Source organism: Cibotium barometz, chromosome 18 (assembly GCF_041138505.1).
Source record: "Cibotium barometz isolate CiBa-2024 chromosome 18, ASM4113850v1, whole genome shotgun sequence".
NCBI lineage: Eukaryota > Viridiplantae > Streptophyta > Polypodiopsida > Cyatheales > Cibotiaceae > Cibotium > Cibotium barometz.
This window is the reverse complement of record NC_141063.1, coordinates 39462936-39487800: the sequence shown is the minus strand read 5'-3', so window position 1 is coordinate 39487800 and position 24865 is coordinate 39462936. Positions and strand designations below refer to the sequence as shown.

General features: G+C 42.3%; 1 protein-coding gene and 1 pseudogene across 2 annotated transcripts in view; both read right to left on the bottom strand.

The window, feature by feature from the left end:
* LOC147629317 (DNA repair and recombination protein RAD54-like) overlaps positions 1–24865 on the bottom strand; it is an 83039-nt pseudogene that overhangs the window by 53804 nt on the left and 4370 nt on the right.
* Positions 18751–24865, bottom strand: part of LOC147629313 (uncharacterized) — a 58784-nt gene continuing 52669 nt past the window's right edge. Inside the window, exons 1-4 of one of the 2 annotated variants that reach the window (XM_086812564.1) lie at positions 23046–23397; positions 21843–22649; positions 21392–21745; positions 18751–19923 (exon numbers count right to left, since the gene is read on the bottom strand). In XM_086812564.1, coding sequence (XP_086668690.1) covers positions 21416–21745; positions 21843–21953 — 441 coding nt within the window. In that variant the 5' untranslated portion in view covers positions 21954–22649; positions 23046–23397 and the 3' untranslated portion in view covers positions 18751–19923; positions 21392–21415. Of the gene's footprint in view, positions 19924–21391; positions 21746–21842; positions 22650–23045; positions 23398–24865 lie in introns of those variants that run through there. The other variant, XM_086812565.1, reaches the window with a different exon arrangement.

The window sequence follows — 24865 nt, the reverse complement described above, 5'->3', positions numbered from 1 at the left end:
GAATGTGATTGCCATGGCATGCTCCTCAATCTTGTGTGCTTGATTTTACACTTTACATGCGGATTATGACCCAAATCATAGCTCCCACCTCTATGTTAAAGTGTGTAATTAGCATAAGATTAGGTTATTAAAAGCTTGTTTGTCACTAAGTAGGGAACCCACATGCCTCTTATCCACCCTCTTTACCTTAATGCATCAATTATTAGGTTAATGGTTATGTGTGCCTCTCTTTGATTAGCATGTGATTAGTATATTAGAGAGCTAGATTCTTCCATTGCTAGTGTGTGTGTGTGTGTGTGTGTATGCCATAGATTGACACTCTACGTAGCCTCCGTGCACTAATCGGGTCGCTTCCTTGCATTGACATTGAGTATGTTAGTGTGTATAGCTATGCTATTAGACGTCCGTCTCGCGACGATCTGCTAACAATGGCGCCACTGGTGGCGGGGAGCCGAGACTTAGATTAGAGTATAACATAGCTCTTATCTAGTGTGGATAGGTGAGTATCACTCATCACTTTCATTTAGATTAGTGAGAGGTTGGAACGGGGATTCCAAGGCTGTCGAGGGTGGCCGGGGGTCGGGGATCACCTAGGACCTTCACTTAGGATTAGGGAGTGGATTGAGTAGGAATGAGTGTGGGACATTCATTGCCTTCTTGATGGCACACCATATGCATATCATTTAGGATTTAGGACTCTTGTGAGCTCTTTGGAGCAATCTTTTCGTACCGTTTTTCATTGTGTTTTTGTTGTTTTGTTATCATTTTTGCATTGATTTTACATAGATTAGATGTATATTTATGTTTGTTAGGAGTAGGGTAAGTAGCAACACACCCATCTCAACCGAGAGCCACTCATTTGCATGTGTATCTTCAATAGCGCTTTTTCTGCAAAAACCTTCATGCATATGTTTGGATGAGCAAACGGTGTCCATTTTTGGAGTTCAATATATCATTGGAATGAGAAAAGCATGCTCTAAAACCTGCAAATGGGCAAATTTGAAAAAAGTCATTTTTTTGTGTGTATTCATTAGACACGCGTGTCTAACAGAATCTACCCAAAAGTGAACTTTATTGCATTGGATAGTTTGCCTAGCACCTGTACATCACTCCCATGCTCTTTGTTTCCCAAGTTGCATTAAATTGGTGCTCATTTCATCACTTTGACAGAAGTTGGACATGACCAGGCATTTCACTTGTTTAGCATAGCATCTGTGATCCATTTGCCTTGTCATTGCATGAGCATATACCCTAGGCATAGCCCAACAACTTGCATTACTCAAATTTCAAAAACTGTCAAAATCCATTAGACACGCGTGTCTAAGCATTAGACACGTGCCTATGAAAATTGATGATTTTGCATTTTTGAAGTGACACATCTCATTTTCACACTATACACATTGCATATTCAAGAGATGAGTCATTTGGACATCTAGAGCAGGTACTTGCAGTTCAAATCTGCTGGGAAAACTAATTAAATCACTCATTTGGGGGGCCAAAACTTGTCCATTTTGGGATTTCAAGATATCATTGGAAAGAGGGGAACATTCTCTACAACCTGCATGCATCATATTTGAGTTTGCATTTTTCTATCACTAGATTCCTTAGACACGCGTGTCTAATGAAAAGTGGTCAGAAAAGAGTCAAAGTTGTATGAATAGCTTGCCCATGGTATATGCCAGATCTAACTTCATACCAAAAATTAAGCTCATTTGGACATCAAACTCATCAGTTTTGCATTTCAGACAGGAAAAGCGTTCCCCATGCATTTGAAAGTCAAACATTGTCCAAATTGGAATATTTTTGCATATTTGTGATCTAGGAGACAAGCCCCACATGCTGCACATGTCAAAAGTAAAAAATCTGAAAAATTCATTAGACACGCGTGTCTAACATTAGACACGCCTGATTTTGAGGAAAAAATAATTTTTCACATTTGACCTCATAGATGTGTTTCCTAGCATACCAATAGCTCATACACCAAGTTTCACTTCATTTGGACAAGTAGAGCACATAGCCACAGTTCAAATCTGGCCATAAATTCGAGTATTTCCCACAAAAACCAACTGAAACAATATCCAATTTCAAAGATCTTTGCATATCTGGAATCTACAATCAAAACTTCAAAACCTATCATTTTCATTAGATACGCGTGTCTAATGTTAGACATGCGTGTCTAACACTTTTTCACCAGAACAGGTCAAGCTTCATGCTACATGTTCCCCACATCTTGGCCACTCATTTGATGCTAAAATCAAGCACCAAAATCAGGCTCAAAAGGCTAAAACTCATCTAGTGTCCAACACTGCTAAACGTAGCCCTTCCCACTCATTAAAGAATCCATTTTGTGAACCAAGCACATGGGAAGACTCACCACGGCATGGGCAACACAAACATGTGATTGCATGTCAAATCTGACACAGTTGCATTAGACACGCGTGTCTAATGTTAGACACGCGTGTCTAAGGTTTTTTCAGCAAAAAGGCACCAAACTTCATGTGCATGTTCCTCACATCAAGGGCAATCTTCTCATGTAATCACAGCTAAATTTGAACACATAATCAACCCTCAAAAGCCAGAAATCTGCTAAGTGTCAAACTCTGCCAAAATTGGCTCCCACACCTCATTTAAGTATCCATTTTGTGAACCAAGCACATGGAGGACTCACCTAAGCATGGGCTACAGCATGATCTACTTGTATGTCAAAACTGACACTGTTGCATTAGACACGCGTGTCTAAGGTTAGACACGCGTGTCTAAGGACTTTTTGGCCAATTTGGGATCTGAGCACATATTTGGCATGTCCTAGGCATATTGATCACAACCCCATTTTCAAAATTTGAAAAGCTCAAGTTTTTGTTAGACACGTGTGTCCAACATTAGACATGCGTGTCCAACATTAGACACTAGTGTCTAAGCATTTTTGCCCAAAAAATTAATTTTTTATTTTTTGAATTCTTGAGTCAGTACCTAGCACTCTTGTGAGGGAAGGGAGAAGAAAATAAAAGAAAGGGGAAGGGAAAAGAGGTTGGAGAGCAAAAAGTGCACTATTTCTTTGTGCAGTATTGTTCTAGTACCTTCAAAACGGGTTCTCAAAAATTTTGGGCAAAGTCAATATTTTTTGAACGGGCCAAAATTGACCAAAAAGAGCCAAAAACAGCCAAAAAAGGCACCTTTTGCTAGTAAAACCCTATGCAGCTAAGGTGTAAGACTCAAGAGAGCACAGCTAGATCACACCCTCACGTGAGCGATCTAGTACAAAAATTGGCTTATGAAACCCAATCAGACGCAAGCATGGCCACCACGTCATCTAGTCACTCAGTGCCCTACGGCATTGAATTGAACTTTGACATTACGATTAGGTTTCACAAGGAAAATAGTTATGGTTCTAAAATCTATAAGGATTGTATGCATCGCTTTGCGATCAAAATCGAGGGATTACCACTCTCATTTTGATCCAGCACCATGGGTGAACTACCAAGGAGATCGCTACATAGGTAGAAATGGAGCAACATATCTATTCATAGATAACCCTTATGTAGTGGATGAGCTAAGAAATAGAGTGCCAAGGGATGTCATGAGTGGTCATCTAGCCAATCAAGGGCCAACAACACCACTACACACACCACAACCTTGCTCACCACTAGTGTCAATTGAAATAGAACAAGTTGTGTCTATTCACGACATAACTAGTGCTTAGGCCAATGCCAAGGAGCAAGACACGGAAGGACAAAGCAATGTCCCTAGTGAGAGAAATAAGAGCCACCGAAATAGCTGGAAAGCACGAAGCGCTAGAAGGGCTAGGAGCAAAAAAAGACAAAATAAAATGAAGAGTCATTAAAAGAAGGGCAAATATAGATCCTTCAGCCAGTTCCATTGAACAAAGAAGGGGATTATTACGAAGAAGAGACTGAAAACACAACACTGCCGGTAGAATACGTAGGGCATAGCCATTTAGCTATCCTAGATTGTGGGGCAGGTGTTTCAGTTGTCACAAAAATAGTCTGGGAGAAATGGGGAAAACCACCTTTACGGCATACAAGCATGAGATTGCAGTTGGCTCATGGATACATAGAGAGGCCTATCGGACTTCTAGAAAAAGTCATAGTCTCCTCATGTGGAGTTGAATTCGAACACATGTTTGCAATAGTAGATTTTGGGAACTATCCTAATTATGATATCATTCTTGGACGACCGTTCATGCGGCAACTCAAAATGATCCATGATTGGGGTTCCAACTACATCTACCTACGGCAACAAGATGCTGTTACGCGTATTAATATGACAGATCCCTCTTATCTGATGTGACTAGAATGCCAATGGATGATTTTGAGTCAACCACAACTGGAGACGACTCCTCAGTTCCATCATGGGTCAACTCAAGGATTCACAGGTGGATGAGTGAAGCATCAAACAATGAGAGCTTTGATAAGGAACACATCATAGACAAAACGTTCATTCATGATGATGATTACAATATAGTACCCATTCGTACTATTCACGTAATCTCAAATTCAGAAGAGTCTAGTGAGAGCCAACAAAGCATGATTTCAAATTCTTTGGAATCGAATCCAGCATATACACTTAAGCTAATAGATGTGGCAATCGTTCGTCGTCAACCATCCTTCGGTAGCAGCATTAGAATGTTCACAACTGTTTTGGGCATTTATTTTGAATTGTTTCATCCAAATCCTCCAAATTATGTCCATGGAACCCCTCTCTTAAGGATGTTTGAGGAACCAATGAGCAAGGCCATTGTTTATCAAGATCCAGACCTAAATCTCTATAGGCCCATCCCTCCTCAAGACATGTCTGATGAAGAAGCCAAGGGGTGGTTCCCTTTCTTATCCATCAAAGACCCTAGGAACGGTCAAGCTTTGGTTCTTTATAGGAATCCTAGGAGTAGTGACCCCCAAGAGGCCACACTAGCCCCAAGCAATGTGAGCAACCTAACCCATGAGAATGAATCTAGCACTGGAAGCCAGAGACCTAGTTTGATTGCCAACAATCAACAGACCATAGGTGCTACAACCAATGTAAGATATTCACAAGAACAAATGAGTTCTAATCTTCTTCCAACAAAGAGCTTCTCACCTCCAGAGCAATGTGAGTCTCTAGGTGAAGGGTGCGGGAGCGCGGACGCGACGCGGGCGAGCAAGCTATGGAGTGCAAGGAAGGAGAAGCACACACAGGATAGGGTTAGCACGGGTTGTATTCACAATGAGTGTAAAAGAATACATATAATGTTAGTAGTCAATGGGCGGCCGGCCACCACAGAAGGCCATTTACCCAACATTCTCCCACTAAATGGCCAATGTGCCAAAAAAGGGATGTTAGTACGTAATATGTACATAAAAGTGAAGCAATAGGGGCTTCACGAAATGCCCATCGACTGACGACAGCACTGAAACCGTTCGCTGGAGAGGCCCTTAGTGAGTGCATCTGCTGTGTTCTCTGTAGTATAAATCTTCACCAAGTCAAGACGCTTCTCTGCCAGGCATTCCCGTACAAAATGATGTCGAACATCAATGTGTTTCGTTTTAGCATGAAACACTGGATTCCTTGCCAAGGCAATAGCACTCTGACTGTCACAGTGAAGAAGTGGTAACTGCACCTTAATGCCAAGATCTCCCACTAGACGAGCAAGCCAAATTGCTTCTTTGCATGCTTTACTAGCAGCAACATACTCTGCTTCAGTGGTAGAAATTGACGTACAATCTTGAAGCACAGATCTCCAAGAAATAGCAGCACCAGCAAATATGTAAATCCATCCTGTAGTGGGCCTACGACTGTCAACACAACCTACATAATCACTGTCAACATATCCCTGAATGGATAACTCTCCACGGCCAAAACAAAGCTGTCTGTCTGCTGTACAACCCAAGCATTTGAGAATCGACTTTACAGCTTCCCAATGCTTCTTTCCTAGATTGGACATGAACCTGCTGACAACTCCCACTGCATATGCAATGTCAGGTCTCGTAGCCACCATGGCACAGATTTAGGACAATCATCTTTATTGAGTTTCAAGTAAGCAGGAAACGGAGTACTAACTGGTCTCCCACTCTGCATACTGAAACGCTCAAGCACTTTACGCACGTACTCTTTTTGAGACATGTATAGCAACCCTTTCTTGCGGTCTCTAGTAACACGTATACCAAGTATATGATGAGCATCACCAAAATCTTTCATGTCAAATTGACTTGATAGCTTCTGCTTAAGATCAGCAATGTCCTTCTTTGAATGACCAGTAATAAGCATGTCATCAACATAAAGAATAAGCATAATGAGTTGTCCGTCTCTTGGCTTTTTCACATAGAGACATGGATCCTCCTTACTTCTGTTAAACCCTTGAGAATGCATAAAAGTATCAAACTTATGATACCATTTCCTGGGTGCCTGCTTTAAGCCATAGAGACTTTTGCGTAATCTGCACACCAAATGTTCCTTGCCAGGCTTCTCAAACCCTTCTAGTTGAGCCATGTAGATCTCTTCATCAAGATCACCGTGTAAGAAAGCTGTTTTTACATCCATCTCCTTTAGCTCAAGATTCTCTGTAGCCACAAGACCAAGCATGACACGTAAAGTCGTCATCTTGACAACAGGCGAAAAGATTTCATCGAAACCTATGCCATGCTCTTGCTTAAAGCCTTTAGCTACCAATCTTGCCTTGTACTTAGGCGTAGCATCAGGGGATGTAAACTTCTTCTTGAAGACCCATTTGCATGGTAACACTTTCTGATCTTTTGGCAACGGAACAAGTTCCCAAGTTTTGTTCTTTTCAATGCTAGATATTTCACTCTTTATCATAAGCTCCCACTGAGACTTATCACCCGCTAGCATAGCCTCTTTGTAACAAGACGCCTCACCCCCACTGTCTGTCAGCAACACAAAATCAACGCCAGGAACATAGCGATCTGGCGGATGTGAGATCCTCTCTGATCTTCTTGGCTAACTACTAGTGCTAGGCTGTTCAGTAGCTCTATCAAGTGGAGCATTAACTTACGGAATGTTAGGCATAGGAGGCGAGACATCACTAAATGTGACTTTACGAAATTCAACCTCCTTCTCTGGCTGTTTATGCATTCTAGTCTCGTTGAAAACAACATCACTGCTACGAATCACTGTTTGACTTTGTGGATCCCATAAACGGTAGCCAAACTGACCATCTTGTCCATAGCCAATAAAGATGCATTTTCGAGACTTTGGATCAAGCTTAGCACGAAGCTCCTTAGGCACATGTGCATAAGCTTCACAGCCAAAAGTCCTGAGTCTGTGATAAGAGACTGGATGTCCCGTCCATAACTCCTCAGGCACTTTGAAATGCAATGTAGCATTCGGTGTTTGATTGATCAAATAAATAGCTGTCATCAAGGCTTCAGCCCAAAATGATTGAGGTAAACCAGATTGTGACAGCATAGACATTACCCTTTCCTGAATCGTACGATTCATACGCTCTGCAACACCGTGTTGGGCAGGTGTATATGGAGCAGTGAACTCCCTTTTTATACCCTTTCCTGCGCAAAAGTCTGCAAACTCTTTGGAGATGTACTCACCACCATTATCTGACCTCAAAGCTTTAACTTTCTTGCCAGATTGGTTTTCCACACTCGACAAGAATCGCTGAAAATAGGAAAATGTCTGATCCTTAGACCTTAGGCCATACACCCAAACTTTACGTGTAGCATCATCGATGAAAGTGACAAAATACTGTGCACCACCAAGAGACCTCGTCGGCATGGGGCCACATACGTCACTGTGTATCAGCTCTAAAGGCTGTCTTTCTTTGTCAAAAGAGATATTTCTTGACGTACGCGTTTGTTTTCCGTACATGCAATGCTCACAAAACATAAAATCTGAAAAGCATAAATCAGGCAAATAACCCGAACGAGAAAGAGTCTCCATTGCTTTTCTAGACATGTGTCCCAACCGGCTATGCCACAATGAAATAGACGGCTGCTCGGTTACAGATAATACAGTATCTTTCTTTGACACATACAAAGGATAGAGGGAGCCAACTTTAGAACGATGTGCAACAAGCATGTTGCCTTTACTGATCTTCCAAGAACTTTGAGAGAAAGTAACCTTGTAGCCAAGGTCATCCAACTGCGGAATAGAGATCAAGTTTCTTGTCAAACAGGGCACGCGACAAACATTTTCAATGACAAATGTCATGCCATTGGAAAGCACCGTAGGAATGTCACCAATGCCAACAATATCACATCCATAAGAATCTCCCAAAGTGACTATGCCACCTGTCTCCTCATAACGAGAGAACCATTCTCTATGCGGAGTTACATGAAGAGACGCACCAGAGTCCAAGATCCAGGCATGTGAAACCTCACCACTGACAAGAATCTCTGCTGAAATATTACTCTCAAGGCATAAACTTTCTTGGACATCATAAAATGTCTCTGACGACTGATTAAGCACAAGAATGTCTTGTGAATCACTGTCATGAGTAACAACATTGATTTCTTCAATCTTCACGGAACTCTTTGGCTTATCCTCTAATGCATGAACATGAGCACTGCCACTGACTTTTTCTTTGCCTTTTGCCTTCTCTCTTTTCCATGCATAGCAATCCTTCTTCAAGTGACCATACTTGTCACAGAAATGACACCGAATGTCCTTTTTGCCATGAGACTGAGAACGACCACGAGATTGACCATCTCTCTTGCCATCCTTGTTAGAATCACGCTGCTTACTACGACCTCGTCTTTGTTTGCCCTCTTTCTGCACATAGTGAGCTTCACCATGATGCGAGCTACCCATCGTCTTGCGTCTTGATTCCTCACTGAGAAGAGCTCCAGTGATGTTATTGTACACAAGATTCCCATTGGGTGCAGAATTGCTAACTGCCGTGCAAAATGTATCCCATGAAGCTGGTAATGAGCAAAGCAAAAAGATAGCTTTCAACTCATCATCAAGGTTCATTCGCTAAGCACGCATCTGAGCAAACATGGACTCGAAGTCATTGATATGGTGTGCAACATTGCCATTCTCTTTCATCCTGAGATTGAAGAGCTTACGCATAAGGAACACTTTGTTACTGGGAGTGTTCTGCTCATAAGTGTTGCACAATTTCAACCATGTAGCATGCGCTGTAGCACAGTCAAGCACTGTAAAAATAAACTGACTCAGCAAGGTGTAGGCGAATCGTCGATCTCGCCATAGCATCAAGCTCGGTCCATTCAAAATCATTAATCTGAAAGTGTTCAGTTAAAGCTGCTTGTCTAGTAGCAAAAACAATAGGAGCCTTTTGCTTCTTCTGTACAAGGATATCTTGAATCTGCTCTTTCCATAGCACGAAGTTCGAACCATCAAAATTTTTGATGTCGAAAACATTGCTATCCTTCGTAGACGACGCTAAGAGCTAGACAAAGCGTGAAACCTCCAAGAGAAATCTGGCAGAGTATCCTTTGTACGATGGCACTGTAAGCCCAAGCAAAATTGCCTGATGTAGAGAGTACACTGCAACTATGGCATAAACTGGACCAAAATCTGGCAGAATTTCGGCATTAAAATGGCTGTAAAAACCCAAAACAACTGTGCTAACAAGCAATAGAGCCACGTGCGTATAGCACTACTGAACTCTGGGAAAAATCCGGCAGAGTTTCCCCTGTAAAACGGCTCAAAAACCACAAAACCAAACCCAAAATAGCTCAAAAGGCTAATCTCCCACTGCACTGGCAAACTGTCTGCGACGATCACAAGAGAACTGATCTGTCTCTGAAAGTGGTCAAACCACTACGCATAAGTGACAACAATGCCTCAACGGCGTAAGCGAGCACAAGATGCAATCCACAGACTATCCACAGTCCAATACATCCTATGCTGATGCCGAATGGGATGCTCGAGGGACTTCCACCTATATCACCGAAAGGATCCCGGACATGGGTATCCCCCAGCTAGAAAACCTCACGTCACTCACAAAATAAGCTATGCAGCTGACTGAGAGCTAACCACAATGTCATACATCCTGACTGTCCAGAGAACCTGAAAGACCGCAGCGGCGGTCATGTTCGCTAGCGTGACACAACCAGCGGACCCACAATATAACATACATAAATCTGACTGTCCAGAGAACCTGAAAGACCGCAGCGGCGGTCATGTTCGCTAGCGTGACACAACCAGCGGACCCACAATATAACATACATAAATCTGCTCTGTGCATGCCAAAATAGAGCGTAGCCGTCGTATGGCTAAGCTCGTCCTGCAACTTGTAAGAGCAGAAAACAAGAGTATGTGTAGCCGAGACCCGATGTGGGTCGTACCTGGACGAAGACGATGTGCCCGGGAGCAAGGTAGCTCACGAACGGGGCCGATGAGACGGAACGTGGTCGAGAAGCCGATGATGGACTTGAAGCTCGTAGACGCGATGTCGAGGCTCGATGTGGGCGAATCGGTGAAGAAAATGCTCGTTCGGAGTAGCCGTGAGCTCGAAAACGAAGCCGGGAGTAAATGCCGTGGGAACGGGCTCTTAACTAATTAATTAATAATTAATTAAAAACAAATTAATGGCTTTTCTGTTGCCTGCACAAAAACGTGTGTGTGTGTAGATGAAGAAATGGCTCATTTCTCTCACTCTCCTGCAAAGCAAGCATGCCAGATACCTGCTGTGATAAACACACTCTCTCTCTCTCTTGCTCACAAATTTGCACAGAAGGCTCTCCTGCACAAAAACGTTTTTGTGTATGTGTGTGTGTGTGTGTATGAAGCAAAGAAGCACTTCTTCTGCTACCCACTATCGCCCAGAAGCTAGCTAATCACTCTCCTATAGCTAAACAATGAAAAACGATTTCAAATCTCCACTCTGTGCAAAAACGTTTTTCAATTTCTTCTCACACAGTAAGCTTATCTCCTCACCATAGAATGTGGTCACGTGCGGGAGATGTCGGGAACACTAAGCGCCGCTCTGATACCAGAATGAAGGGTGCGGGAGCGCGGTCGCGACGCGGGCGAGCAAGCTATGGAGTGCAAGGAAGGAGAAGCACACACAGGATAGGGTTAGCACGGGTTGTATTCACAATGAGTGTAAAAGAATACATATAATGTTAGTAGTCAATGGGCGGCCGGCCACAGAAGGCCATTTACCCAACACTAGGCAATATTCAATTCGCCAAGAGTGTCAATGCCCAACAAGCTTTAAAGCCAACTCTAAGCCACCCACCAGGCTTTGATCCCATGATAACTTCACAACCCACTCTAAGCCACCCACCAGGCTTTGATCCCATGATAACTTCACAACCCATGCAAGTTATAAAAGATTCAGTGAAGTGTGAAGGCCAGGTAATGAACAACCAAGAGCTGCCTATGCAAGAACAAAGAATGCTCCCTCATGGTCCAGGGGTACCAACAATTGAAGGCTGAAGCTACTATCATCAATCACCCAACAATGGAAGAGCTATACAGCCTGTAAGTATCTCTAACTCTACCCCTAACATACACTACACTCATCAGGGACATGTAGCCCCCTCAACCACTAGTGCATCACATAGGGATATGCAATTAGCCGCTAACAATGGTGCCACACCACAATCACCCCTTTCACAAAGTATGATTGAGAGAGCACCACATTTGCAAGATCTTACACAACCACCCATCAATGCACATAATTACAATCAAAGCACTAATATGCCAAGGCAAGCATCAGTAATAGAGTGCATCAGCTCACACCATGCATCAGCATCAAATCACTCACTAGAGAGGACACAACACTTGCCAAATGTGAGGCTCACATAGGCACACCAAAAGCACATCAGCTCACACCATGCATCAGCATCAAATCACTCACTAGAGAGGACACAACACTTGCCAAATGTGAGGCTCACATAGGCACACCAAAAGCACATGGGATCACTCCTAATGCATACATAAAACCACACAGGGAGCACCTCAAGCCTAGTTTGCCACCGTTACTGAACACAAACATGCAATATCTATTCACAACAAGCATGGAGTCATCAGGCGGCGAGACTCAGCGACTTCCACCTGGAGAACTGCTTGGGAAGGGGGGAGCCCCCACTTTCATTTTCTCTGCCACGAAACCCCTTGGGAAATCATCACCAAAGCATGCACAAGAGGGGTACAAACCTAAATTCAGTGAAGTGATGGAGCAAGTTTCAACAACACATATGACCCAGGCGGCAGTACATTCTACAAGTCTGCAAAGCCAGTACGTTCCAATGAAGCCTCTGTCAGAATATAGGATAGAAGGAAGCTTCCAGCTGAAGTCAATAACCACCGTATCAAGCATTCAATGCTTGTATGAAGACAATCAAGGAGGCCAATTCCAATTGCTATTTTCCCCTCCCCTCAAGGAAAGAAGCCTGACAAACCAAGAGTCTTCAAGTATCTACATGTGAAGGACCTCACATATGCATACAGAGATACAGATGGTAATGAGTATCAGCCATATCATGGACCACCGAATGATACACTCAAGGATGAGAAATTTCAGCAGAGCTGCAAATGCACAGGTTGTGGAATAGCCCACCTCCTAAAGGACTGCCCGATGCTTACGCCAAGCAAAAAGATGCCACTTGGAAGTGCCAAAGAAGGCTTAATAGCTGCAGATGCTCAGCAGAAGAAGTCTCCTGCACCATCAACACAATCATCTCCCAAGGAATCATCAAAATCCCCACCAAGATCACCTCAAAAGAGACAGATCCTACCACAAAGCACAACAAATCTCTTGAAGTCTCAAGTAATGGAGCTCCAAGTCGACAATGCAAAGCTAGATCACATGAGAGACACCTTGATGCAATCGACAACTATGCAAGAGCAGACTCCACAAGCAAACTCCAAGACAAGATGTCAGAGAGGGACAAACAATCAAGGATGGCATAGAAGGTATGAATGGAGAAGAGGCTACCATACATAACAAAGAAACCCCAGTGGATCAAAAAGCAGACATGGCAAAGAAGGACATAGAAATATCAAGACCACAAATGCAGACTCGTGCTACAACCAACATACCAACAAGTAAGACCACTACCTCTAAATGGATCAAATTTGATATTGTGGGTAAATCTGGTGTTAAACTACCAAGTTTAGCTCTAGTAGACCTTGAGGTAGATAAGACCTTCATGTCCCATTCAACATGGGTACTCTCCGGGAAACCAACCTTAGATAAGGCTGAGAAGACCATTCAAGCTTGTGGTAAATCATCAGAGGAGTGCCTAGGAATGGTTCATTCATCCATTTACATAAATTCACAGCCTTTGGAAGGACAATTCTATGTTATGACTCCAAAACACCTACAAAAAGATCTTGTTTTGGCGAGACAATTAGCAAAGGTATCTATCAATCTACAGAAGTCTCAAGAGGTGTCGAAACAAGTGCCGAGTGCTCATATACAAGAAGATAGCCTTAGTGTGCAAGCCAAGCTTCCACTTACATCCAAGCCAAGTGAACCTGTACCTTCAAAGAAGGAAGCTAATCAATCAAGCACATGGTGTGACATTCACCATTTCAGCAATGGTGGAGAGCCTGCACTAAATAAAGAAGAATCCCAAAGCAAAAAAGAACCTGCAAACAATGGGTCAACATTAAAGAATGATTTACAAAAGGAATCAAGTGCTAGCTCACCAGCAGGTGCAGAATCATCAAGGAGTCAAGAGCAACCACAACCAATCCCGCAAAGACCTATGCAACCAAATCTGAAGATAAACCTAGAAGAGGAAGAAGGTGCTACTTCATCAAGCTTCAAGCCACAAACTCCACAGGAGCCAGCACCAACCAAACTGCCAAAGGCAGCACATGCAACAAATGAACAAGGAGATTCATATGTTCCCCCTGCGAGGACGAGGATTGTCATGAGGATACAACACAAAGATGGATCTCAACTGAAAAGGTTAGCTCTCATTGACATGAGTGCAGAGAAAAATATGATGTCTCATCGAACTTGGTGTTTGCTAGGTAAGCCTAATCTCAATCCAACAACCAAGTTTGTAGTATGTACAAAAATCTGCACATGTATTTGGTGACTGCTTAGGAGTCATTGAAATCTCCTGGGAGATAGAAGATCACCCCGAGGTAGGAAAGTTTTTTGTCATGGCTCGTGGGAATCTACACAAAGAAATAGTTCTCAGTCGAGCATGGATGGCAAAACGGAATTGTACAATAGGGTGGACCTTTTGGCACATGAAGTTCTTCAATGCAGAAAAAAATATGGTGGTAGTTGTATAGCTTTATGAGGGTGTACCAACAACATCCCCAGAGGATTTGGAACACATAAAATCTCTACCAAAGAGACCTACAAAAACAACTACCACATACATGGATAAAGGAAAATCCAAGGAAGAATCACCTTCACCAACACCAGAGACCTCAACCTCAACAGCAATCAACGACTATCGTCCAAATCAGCTCACTAAGGAGCACACTTTCTCTTCATCAACAAAGGGGACACAAAAGGTGTATCAACCAAAATACCCCTCAGCAAGAGCTCAACAAAGGAGAAAACACCAAGCTTTTGTGCCAAAACATAGGCTATGCAAGGGAAGATGAAGCAAAATAAACTCATGGGTAGTATACTCCCTCAGCCACTGCATGTAAGGAGAGACTGACAACATATTAATGAACACATAATGAAGATGGTGAGGGAGCCAATGCACCAAAGCACATATCAAGGAAAGAAGAGGGATATGTCATATGATGACTATAACAATGTCTTCTTTGACCTTGAGACTATGCAAAAGGCAATGATAAAGTTCTACAATCTCTCACATGTCAAAGCAAAAGGGGTGGCAAATTTTGTAATCAAACTTGATGAAAGTGAGATAGGGAAGTGGAGAAGCTTGTGCATCTCTACATAGCTTTTACTTTCAAGCTCAAGCTATTAATAACCGCCTAGATTCACCCTTGTATCGCATTATGTTTGTGCACATAGACACACATTTTCCACTCTTTTATGCGCAAAAGTTAATGGTGTTGATGGGATGGGAGCTTCCCCACTCCCTATTGGTTGTAATTGAGAGGACTCACCTATGTTTGACATGTGGCACATGGGATGAGCCTTACTTTCTATGTAATGAGAGCAAGGGGAGGGGGATACTCATTACCTTCTAGCCCAAGTTGGGGATCCATCTTAAATGTGTCTCTCTTGAGTCCATGATGTTTTACTATTAAGCTCTCTTAGGTGTGAGAGACCTAGGTGAATGCTAAGGTATTACTTCTTAGCTTAGGGGTGTAAGCATGCTAACATGGCACTGAAAATAATGTCCAAGACAATGCTAGGTAGTAGTGCTTGTTAGCATATGTTGATAACCCAGGACAATGTCCATTTTCAATTTAAAATGTCCATAAAAAATTATTATCCGATCAAATGAGGCCTCTTTTTCAATTACTGGAGTCGTGGGGTCATGGACGGCGATCTCTCTCTCTCTCTCTCTCTCTCTCAAACTCACAGGCATGCTGAGCTCCTATACTCTCTCTCTCTCTCTCTCTCAAACTCACAGGCATGCTGAGCTCCTATACTCTCTCTCTCTCTCTCTCTCTCTCTCAAACTCGCAGTCTCTCTCGCAGCAGCAGGCACGCTGAGCTCCTACTCTCTCTCTCTGCATCTCGCAGGCATTCTGAACCGCGACTGCGCTATCCAAGCTGAGCTCTCTCTCTCTCTCTCTCTCTCTCTCTCTCTCTCTCTAGCTGGCACTAACCTGCCCTCCTATCTGTGTTTTCCCTTCTCCTCCCATCTCCATAGAGCTATGAAGAACCAGACAACAACATTTCCACTAGCTCCAATGTTGGATATGCAGACAACGTGTTCAATGTTGGTAAGTAAATTGCTAATGTTAACTTATGATGCAGGCATATATGACATTTAAGTGATTTTAAGTAATTAATGTTTTATGTATGTTTGCAGTCCTCGAGAAACTTGCAGAAGGGAGCCATTACAGGTGATGAATCATAACTCCCAAGATCCAGCTCTTTCTGTGATCAGGAAATATGAGAGAGAAAGAAAGAGAAAACAGAGGGGGCAGAAATAGATGCAGGGTGAGCGAGGACATCATGCCCTCAATGATGAGGAGAAAAAGAAAATCTCCTCCGAGATTGTAATAGCTTTCAAGAGTAGGATAGAAGGTTTTGGTACAGAAGTGAAACGGGAGATCTGGAATCTAGTTGCTGAATATCCTGTTGTTCAGGCAATCCATGATCATTCTTTAGTGGAGGAGGTTGTTGTATAGAGCTCAATCATCTCCAATGTCCACAACACATTGGCTACTGTCAAGCAGCCAGGTTCTAACGAAGAGTTGTTTTTGAAGAATGCAGTGTTGGCCATCGCTCCTTGTTCAAGGCGAAATCACGGATGAAGCCTGATATCAATGGTGGATTGCTTTCATTGGCTGCATGTCACAAGCAACACCATCATAGCCCTATCACATACGAAATTAAGGAATTGGTGTACACATTTTGGAGAGAGGAGACTCGCGTATCCCCCAACAATGGTGGATTGCTTTCATTGGCTGCATGTCACAAGCAACACCGTCATAGCCCTATCACAGACGAAATTAAGGAATTGGTGTACACATTTTGGAGAGAGGAGACTCGTGTATCCTCCAACAAGAAGGATGTTTGTTGGAAGAGCATGGGGAGGAAAATCTACATAAAACACCCTGTGCACCTCCTGGATGAGCCTCAGGTGATCAATCCAATTGATATGCCATAACTTTGGTATTCCATGCATTACATCTCTAGTGCATAATAATTTATATAGTCTGATAACTACCATACTATTCTATAGTCTAATAATGATATCCACACTGTGCATGCTGGTCAGCATACTGTGTGAGTAGGTCAGCACACAGTCTATGCTAGTTAGTGCATACTGTGCATGCTGGTCAGCATACTGTGTGAGTAGGTCAGCATACTATATGAGCAAGTCAGCACACAGTCTATGCTAGTTAGTGCATACCTAGTATGCTTGTTTTAGCATACTAGTTAGCACACAGAGGATGCTTGTTAACACACTGTGTATGATAGAACTTTACCATGCCAGGTATGCTTGTACACACTTTGTATGCTACTTAGCGTACCCACCATGCTAATTAACATACCTAGTTAGCACACATGCTATTCAGTTTAGCATACCTCATATGCTAGTTTGCACTGAGTAGGCTAGTTAGCATACCTAGTATGCTAGTAAACACAATGTGTCTGCTAGTTAGCACTTCTAATATGCTAGCTAGCATAATGAGTATGTTGTTAAACATAATGTGTATGCTAGTTAACATTTCTAGTGTGCTAACTAGCATAATGAGTATGCTGTGTAACACAGTATGTAGGAAACTTAGCATTCACAGTATAGTAACCAGCATACTAGGTATGCTGGTTAACACACTGTGTCTGCTAGTTAGCATTACTAGATGTTTAACACAATGTGTATGCTAGTAAGCATTCCCAGTATGCTAACTATTATACTAGGTATGCTAGTTAACACACTGTATGCTTGTTAACACAATCTGTCTGCTAGTTAGCATTTATAGTATGATAACTAGCATAATGAGTATGTTGGTTAACACAATGTGTATGCTAGTTAGCATTCCCTGTATTCTAACTAGCATACTGGGTATGTTGGTTAACATGCTAGTTAACACATATGTCTGCTAGTTAGCATTTCTAGTATGATAGCTAGCATAATGAGTATGTTGTTTAACACAGTGTGTATGCTAGTTAGCATTTCCAGTTGTGTGTTGGCGACACATTTGCGGTAAATCCAAATTCTTCAACCAATGCTGAGGATGTGAATTTCTACCTAGTCAAGTGTGTTGCAGTAAGGGAGAAGGTGGAGAAGGGGTACATCGATGAATGGAGCAATGTAATTGATAGAGGCTTGTATGTTGTGCAAGGATTGTATTACAAGCAACTTGATGCATACACCTTCAAGCTAGACCACAATAGCCCATCATCCACCTACTTTCGCATCTAGTATGATGGATCAAAATACCTATGCAGCACATCCCAAAGAGAAGGCAACTGTACACAATCACCTCAGAAAGCTATGAAGCAATCTATAATAGCATGCCCTTCAGTTTTTAAGCTGTAACCTAAGGATTTTCAATATACTTTTTGCTACAGGTAATGTAGTTCTCTCACAATGTCAGTTTTGTGTCTCTTGTGTGTGTATATGGCTATGGCGTTTATCGTAGCCAATCATGATAACTACCTTGTATGCTGGTTAAATCTATCTTTACAGCCATGTTCAAGAAACCAGCCTTAGCATATTCAAGTTCTCAACTTTGTTGGCAAGTCAATTTACAAGCATACCTTGTATCCTAACTACCATACTGATTATGCTAACTCTTGGTATGCTAGTCAGTATAATAGTTATGCCTATAAGTATATTGGGTATGCTCTAGTGGTGCTAACTAGCATACTATGTATGCTAACTAGCTTAATCAGACTCTAAAGCGGCACAGAATATCAGGTTTGCAATCTAGCATACCAGGTATGCTAACTAGCATACCAGGGTATGCTAACTAGCATATTGTTTATGCTAATTAGCTTACTCAAGTGTTCACCAACACACTCAATATGCTAGTATTGCATTCTTAGAATGTTTATAAGAATACAGAGTATGCCAACACTAGAATAGGTATGTCCCACATGCCTTGTAAGTGTAGGGTGACACAACACATAAGAACCCCGTTTTGGTCACAAAAGAATCGAATAGTACAAAAGTTGATTCTTAACATCTTAAATGAAAGTCAGAACAGTTTTGGACATTGAAAAGGTGATCCCATCATGATATCACAATATCAAATGACTTTAGATAGTTTTGAATTTTACAAAAAGTCTGCTGCTGCTAACTCCATAAAGTTACATCATAAAAAAATACATAGGAAGGACATTCTACTGCCAAGCCTATTTGCCGTGCCCACGGTGCACGTATTTATGCTTCACTGGTTCCTGCTTCTGCTTAGCCTCTTCTTTCTGCATCTGCTTCTCTAATCTTTCCCTGTCCAGCCTTTCCCTCTCATGCCTTTCAGCTTGTAGGTCAGCCTCCCTTTGTTGCTGACGGATCGCTGCCCTCAACGTGGCTTCATCCTTTTGTCTTATATCTAATTGCACCTTGCCGATGACTGCATCATAAAATAAGTCAGGGCCGGTATCAAACATGTTTTCAGCTGTTTGATTGCAACCATAGAAATAGCCAGTCAGTCAAAGTGCCTCCCAGGAATTGTTGTCGCTGCTCAACAGTCTGATGCTCTAACTTGGGAGTAATAAGCCAAGTTCCTTCATTGTTCTAGTACACTTTGTATCAACTATCATCAATGATGATAGTGTTTTTGGGCCCGAAATCCGGAACGTGCATCCAAAAGAGCTTCAAGTTCTTGAAGAACACAGGCTTATTCATAATCTTCCAAGGCTAGCCATTGCAATGGTACTGTGTAAAAACACCTGCTAGCCTTGACTGCTACTCTTTGAATACAATATCTAGTATTCCATTCACTTTACGCTGCATGCTGGTGCTCCATATAAAAACATAGAAATATTGGAGGCACCAATCCAAAAATCTGTGGCTGTCTTTGTGACAAAACAATGTTCGCTCAACATTGATATTGTACGTTACCATTTTCTTTGCATATGCAGGAGGCTGTTCGCCATACTAACCCTCTACAACACAAACCAGTAGGCCATTCAAATCAAGTATGAGAGCCCACTTATCGTCTGCCAGAAGCTTTGGCACCCATATTGGGTCAGCTGGACTCACTAATAATAACCTCCTCAGAGGGATGAACAAAATTCAAGTACACCCATATTTGATAGACGCGTACACAGTAGCGGTGCAGGCGCCTCTCAATCTCAAATTTTTCTCTTTTAAGCTGCCTAGCCTTGGCGATTTGCCTTTTTGTAGCTTTTTCCATTCAATGGAAAAATTTAAATCATGCAGGGCAATTAAAACGTATTTCTCTTCCCCTGCAACACAACACAGGTATCGAATGAAGAAATCATAAAAGGAAGACAAACAAAATATACTGGACTATTGCACACTTATATTTACTCCAAAAAGACCTTTTTCATTATAAATTTTCAAAAAGTTACATGATGCCACAAGAGGTGCAGTAAGCAAAAAAGTTCTACATATGAGGGTAAGGGCATGTAGATGACAGGAATGGGCACACTCAGTGAGGACATAATAGTTACGGGCACACTAGCTTGCTAGCACTATAGAATTTGGGCAGAATAGAACAGGTTCAGCATAGTTTCTTGCAAGTTCGTGAGTGGAGGGATTTCTTTTCACCTTTGGTGCTTTTGGTTATGTCCTCCACAATCCTCTTAGGGGCAGCATAAGTGTCCATTGTAGCCTCTTCTGTGACATATTGAGTATGTTAATTAGCATATTGAGTATGCTTATTAGCATATGTGGCATCCTAGTAAGCATTCCAAGTGTGCTAGTTAACATACTCAATATGCTACTTAACATACCTAATATGTTAGTTAGCATACACGGTTTGCAAGTTAGCATACCCAATATGCTAGTTAGCATACCCAGTATACCTACAAGCATGCTTAGTATGCTAACTATTACCATGACATGCATGTTAGGTAGCATGTTAAGTATGCTAGCTATTATACTATGTATGCTAGTTAGCACACCAAATATGCTAGTTAGTATGTACAGTATGCTAACTAGCATACCTAGTATGCTATGTAGCATACTACTACTATGCTTAGTATGCTAAATATAATGCCATATGTGCTAGCTAGCATACACAATGTATTAGTTAGCATACCATTTGTGCTAGTAAACCTTCTCAATATGCTAATTAACATACTGAAGATATACATGGCACACTAGTTAGCATTCCAAAGGTGCTAGTTAACATACACATTATGCTAGCTAGCATACCTAATATGCTAGTTAGCAGACCAAGTATACTTGCTAGAATGCTTAGTATGCTAATTAGCATGCCATGCATGCTAGGTAGTAGGTTGAGTATGCTAGCTGTAATACTGTCTATGTTAGTTAGCATACACAGTATGCTAAGTAGCATACTCAATATACTTGTTAGCATACCCAATATACATAGTAGTGTGCTTAGTATGCTAATTAGCATGCCATGAATGCTATTAAGCATGTTGATTATGCTAGTTAGCATACACAATATGCTAGTTAGCATACCATGTGTGCCTGCCTAGCATACCCAGTATGCTAGTTAGCATACCTTGTATGCCTGCTGCTATGCTTAACATTCTAATTAGGTAGCATGTTGAGTATGCTAGCTATAATAATGTCTATGCTAGCTAGCATACCCAATATGCTAGTTAACATACCAAATATGCTAACTAGCATACTAGTTATGATGGTAAACCCACATGGGAGCAAGGTGAAAATTCTAAATATGAATCAAGGCTGGATACCTGCCATTTATTATTATCTTACCAGAGTTTGGTGTGATTGGATGTTCTATTGGTATCCTCTGCTGGCAGGTGGAAGCCCTACATTCAGTCCTAAGGGAGCATGCAGCTGCAAAGCAGAGAAGGTGATAGCTATGTTCACATGGAAGCTTGACCATTGCAAGGATTTCATGTACTTCAAGTGGCATACCACATCGACAGTATACTGGTTCTTCCTAGCATCGTCACGCACCCCTCTATCCGTCGTAAATCCGGCAATAGCTAAATTATAGAGGGCAGTGGGAAAAAAAGAGCCTTGTAGCCTGGATTGCATATGCATTAGCAAGTGCAGTTGACTTTCACAGGCTTGCACTTTGGATTCCTTGACCTCCACCTCAATCTACAAAACAAAGACAAAAAGAGCATGTTAAGTACATAGGTTAACTATGCACATGTACCAAACATAAGGTGCAAGTACGAAAATCACGGACACTTACCAGATGACAGGTTATGTCAATGTCACTATCAACGGGGGCATCCTCACAGTGAGGAAACCCCAAAACATCGAGTGTCTCTTTAATTGTTTCTATTTTCACCTCGAGCTCCATTTTTTGCTTTGCATTCAGATGACAACTCTATGATAAAGTCTACAATTCATTACCAGCATCACGCAGCTTCTATCTCATCGCCATGACAACTGGACTGACCTTCGCACTGCTCGCTTTCAATACCCTTGCAGCTTCCAGCTCCTGTTGTGCATTTCTGAGATCCTCTTTAGCATCTTGCAGTTGTGTTCTCAGATGAAGGATAGTTGCTTCATGCGTTGCAAATCCTCCAAGTCAAAAAATGAAAAGCTTTCTGCCTCCTGCTGAGTGCTGTGATGAGACATGGGTGTGGCCTTGGTAGCTTTTACATTGCTCATACCTACTCAGCCCGAGTTGTCCTCCTACTGAGTGCTGTGATGAGACAGGGGTGTGGCCTTGGTAGTTTTTGCATTGCTCCTACCTACTCAGCCCGAGTTGTCCTCCCACATTTCAGCAGACTCATCCTCTTGTTTTGGAACTTGATGTTGGGAATTACACATCTTCCACTTCTTGACATGGCCCTCGTAGTAGCCCTTCTCTCGAAGATCCTGCAAATACTGCACAGCAAACTCAGCCCAATTGAACTTCATGGCTGCCCTGCTTGCAATCACCACAGGACCAAACCAGCCATGGAGAGGCCATAAGCAGCATTAAAATCTTCCAAAGTTGTACATAATTTCTCCTGCACTGGGATCTTCACCTTGGGAGCTTTCCATCAGACTGCACACATGCAATAGGAAAATTAGTAAAAACCAAAAGGTTACATGATCAAAAGAGTAGAATCTGACAAAATACATTCCAACTACATATATAATGTCCCTCTCTCTCTCGCTGTAAATGGCAAATTGGGGAACCGATGTCGGACTACATGCGAGGGCACTGAACAGAAGAACACAAACACACACACACTTCACTGCTCATTGGGGAACCGATACCGGACTGCATGCAGGGGACACTGATGAATAGAGGAACACACACACAAACACACACACTTCACTGCTCATTGGGGAACCGATACCGGACTGCATACAGGGGACACTGATGAATAGAGGAACACACACACACACAAGGAGAGAGAGAGAGAGAGAGAGAGAGAGAGAGAGAGAGAGAGAATACCTAAGTCGTTCCTTCCTTTGCCTGCATGCATGAACTGTGACATTGGGGATCCCTCGGAATCAGACAGCTTCACTCTTTTGCGGGGTGGAGTAGAAGCAGTAGTAGATTTGGCCCTGCTGTGTTTCCTGCTCTTATGCAAATGCGGCATGAGTAGATCTACAATAATGTTGTGTTGTGTGTGTCTTGTTGGGGACATATAATGCTAGGCATGGTTCAATCTGGGATGGTCTAGGAGTATTCTTGGACCTGCGACACTAGTGCGTAGTTTGCTTTGAGAAGAGTTTTTGTGGGCAAAAACCTTTCTTAAGGGAAGAGGAGATCCCGTAGATTCAGCTAGTCGTGAAAGTATGGACGAGTAACACTTCGAGAGGTGTGTCTGGTATAGCGGCGACTAGGAGTCAAAACTGAGAGTTATTAGCCTATGTGGATGTAATTCCACCCACCCATAGTGGTGCAAGAAAATTATCAAACATCTCTATATACTATATGGCCTGCTCGTAGATATAGTATGAGATAGAGATAGAAGTTTGATAGTAAAATTTGGAGGGATATCTTCAAAATTTGTATACTTTTTCTAAGTATAAATACAACAAACCATGGGTAGTTCGATGGTCAAACATGAGATAGGATATGCTTTGAGCATATGCATGTAATAGTGTGAAATACCAAGCTATTGGGCGTAGCCCCATTATGTTAATGTATGGCCATAGAGCTGAAAGGAGAAGGTGCAATAGTGCACAAGATTGTGCAAAGACGTATAGAAAGAGATGTAAGCACGTAACCTTTGAGTAAGGTGATGTCATATCTTAAAGAACCTGCGTAGTCAGGATTTGTAAGATAGGAAAGTGCCAAGACAGGTGGTGTAACCCACACACTCGAGCTGCTGGAGAGCATTCAAGAGGAACTGATCGAATCTTTCCCCAGTTTGTTTTTGTAGACAAAAACTCTTATTAAGGCGGGGGGGGGGGGGTAATGTCACGTAGCTTGTAATAGCCCACGTGAGCCGCCCGTAGTGGCGACAGAGCTCGACCGAACTTGGAGTCTGCACGCCGGAGCGCGGGTGGAGAGTAAGTCCAAGGTTCAAGGGTGAGGGCGCCCGGGTCAAAGTACCGTAGGCGGCCAGGCATGTGTGGACAGGCAGGCCACTTACTTTATATGCTTGGCAATGAGGTGTTATCCTCATTCTCTCTATGGTTAGGCAGTGACCACGAGCTCTCTACCTCCTCTTCCTCCTATGGCTATGGCGGAGTCCATGTTTGTTTGTTTCCATACAGAGAGAGTTTTATCTTAGGTTCAAAGAAAAACATCCAGAAGTGAACATCGGGCAACTCTCATTTGAGAAGCTTAAGCCTTTTTTTGTATGCAAACTAAAGGATAGGAACACCTGCTATTGTGTCTACCATATACAAATGTTGTATCTTAAGGATTCTTTTAATAGTCTATGCATAGATTCTTTTGGGTTACATGGATCTTTGTGCCAATGCTCTTGTGATGTTTGCAAGTCCTCAGTATCACCACAATAGTATTGTGCACATGAACATGTGTTTTTTTGGGATAACACACCTATGGGAGTCATGTTTATGCACCAAGAATCAGGACTCAATGTACCATAAGTATAAGTGCCTTATGGGGGAGTGCAAAATTTGTGGTGTGAAGAGGCTTGTTGTTTGTCCGTGTGAAAAACTTGAAGTCACAAAAACTATAAGTGTGTAGGTTTTTGAAGACATAGAGGTTGGCCTTAATAGAAAAGGAGAGAAGAAAAATCGTAAAACTCTCTCCATGAAGCAGGTGCCTCTGAACAAGTTCATGGTAATGCTACA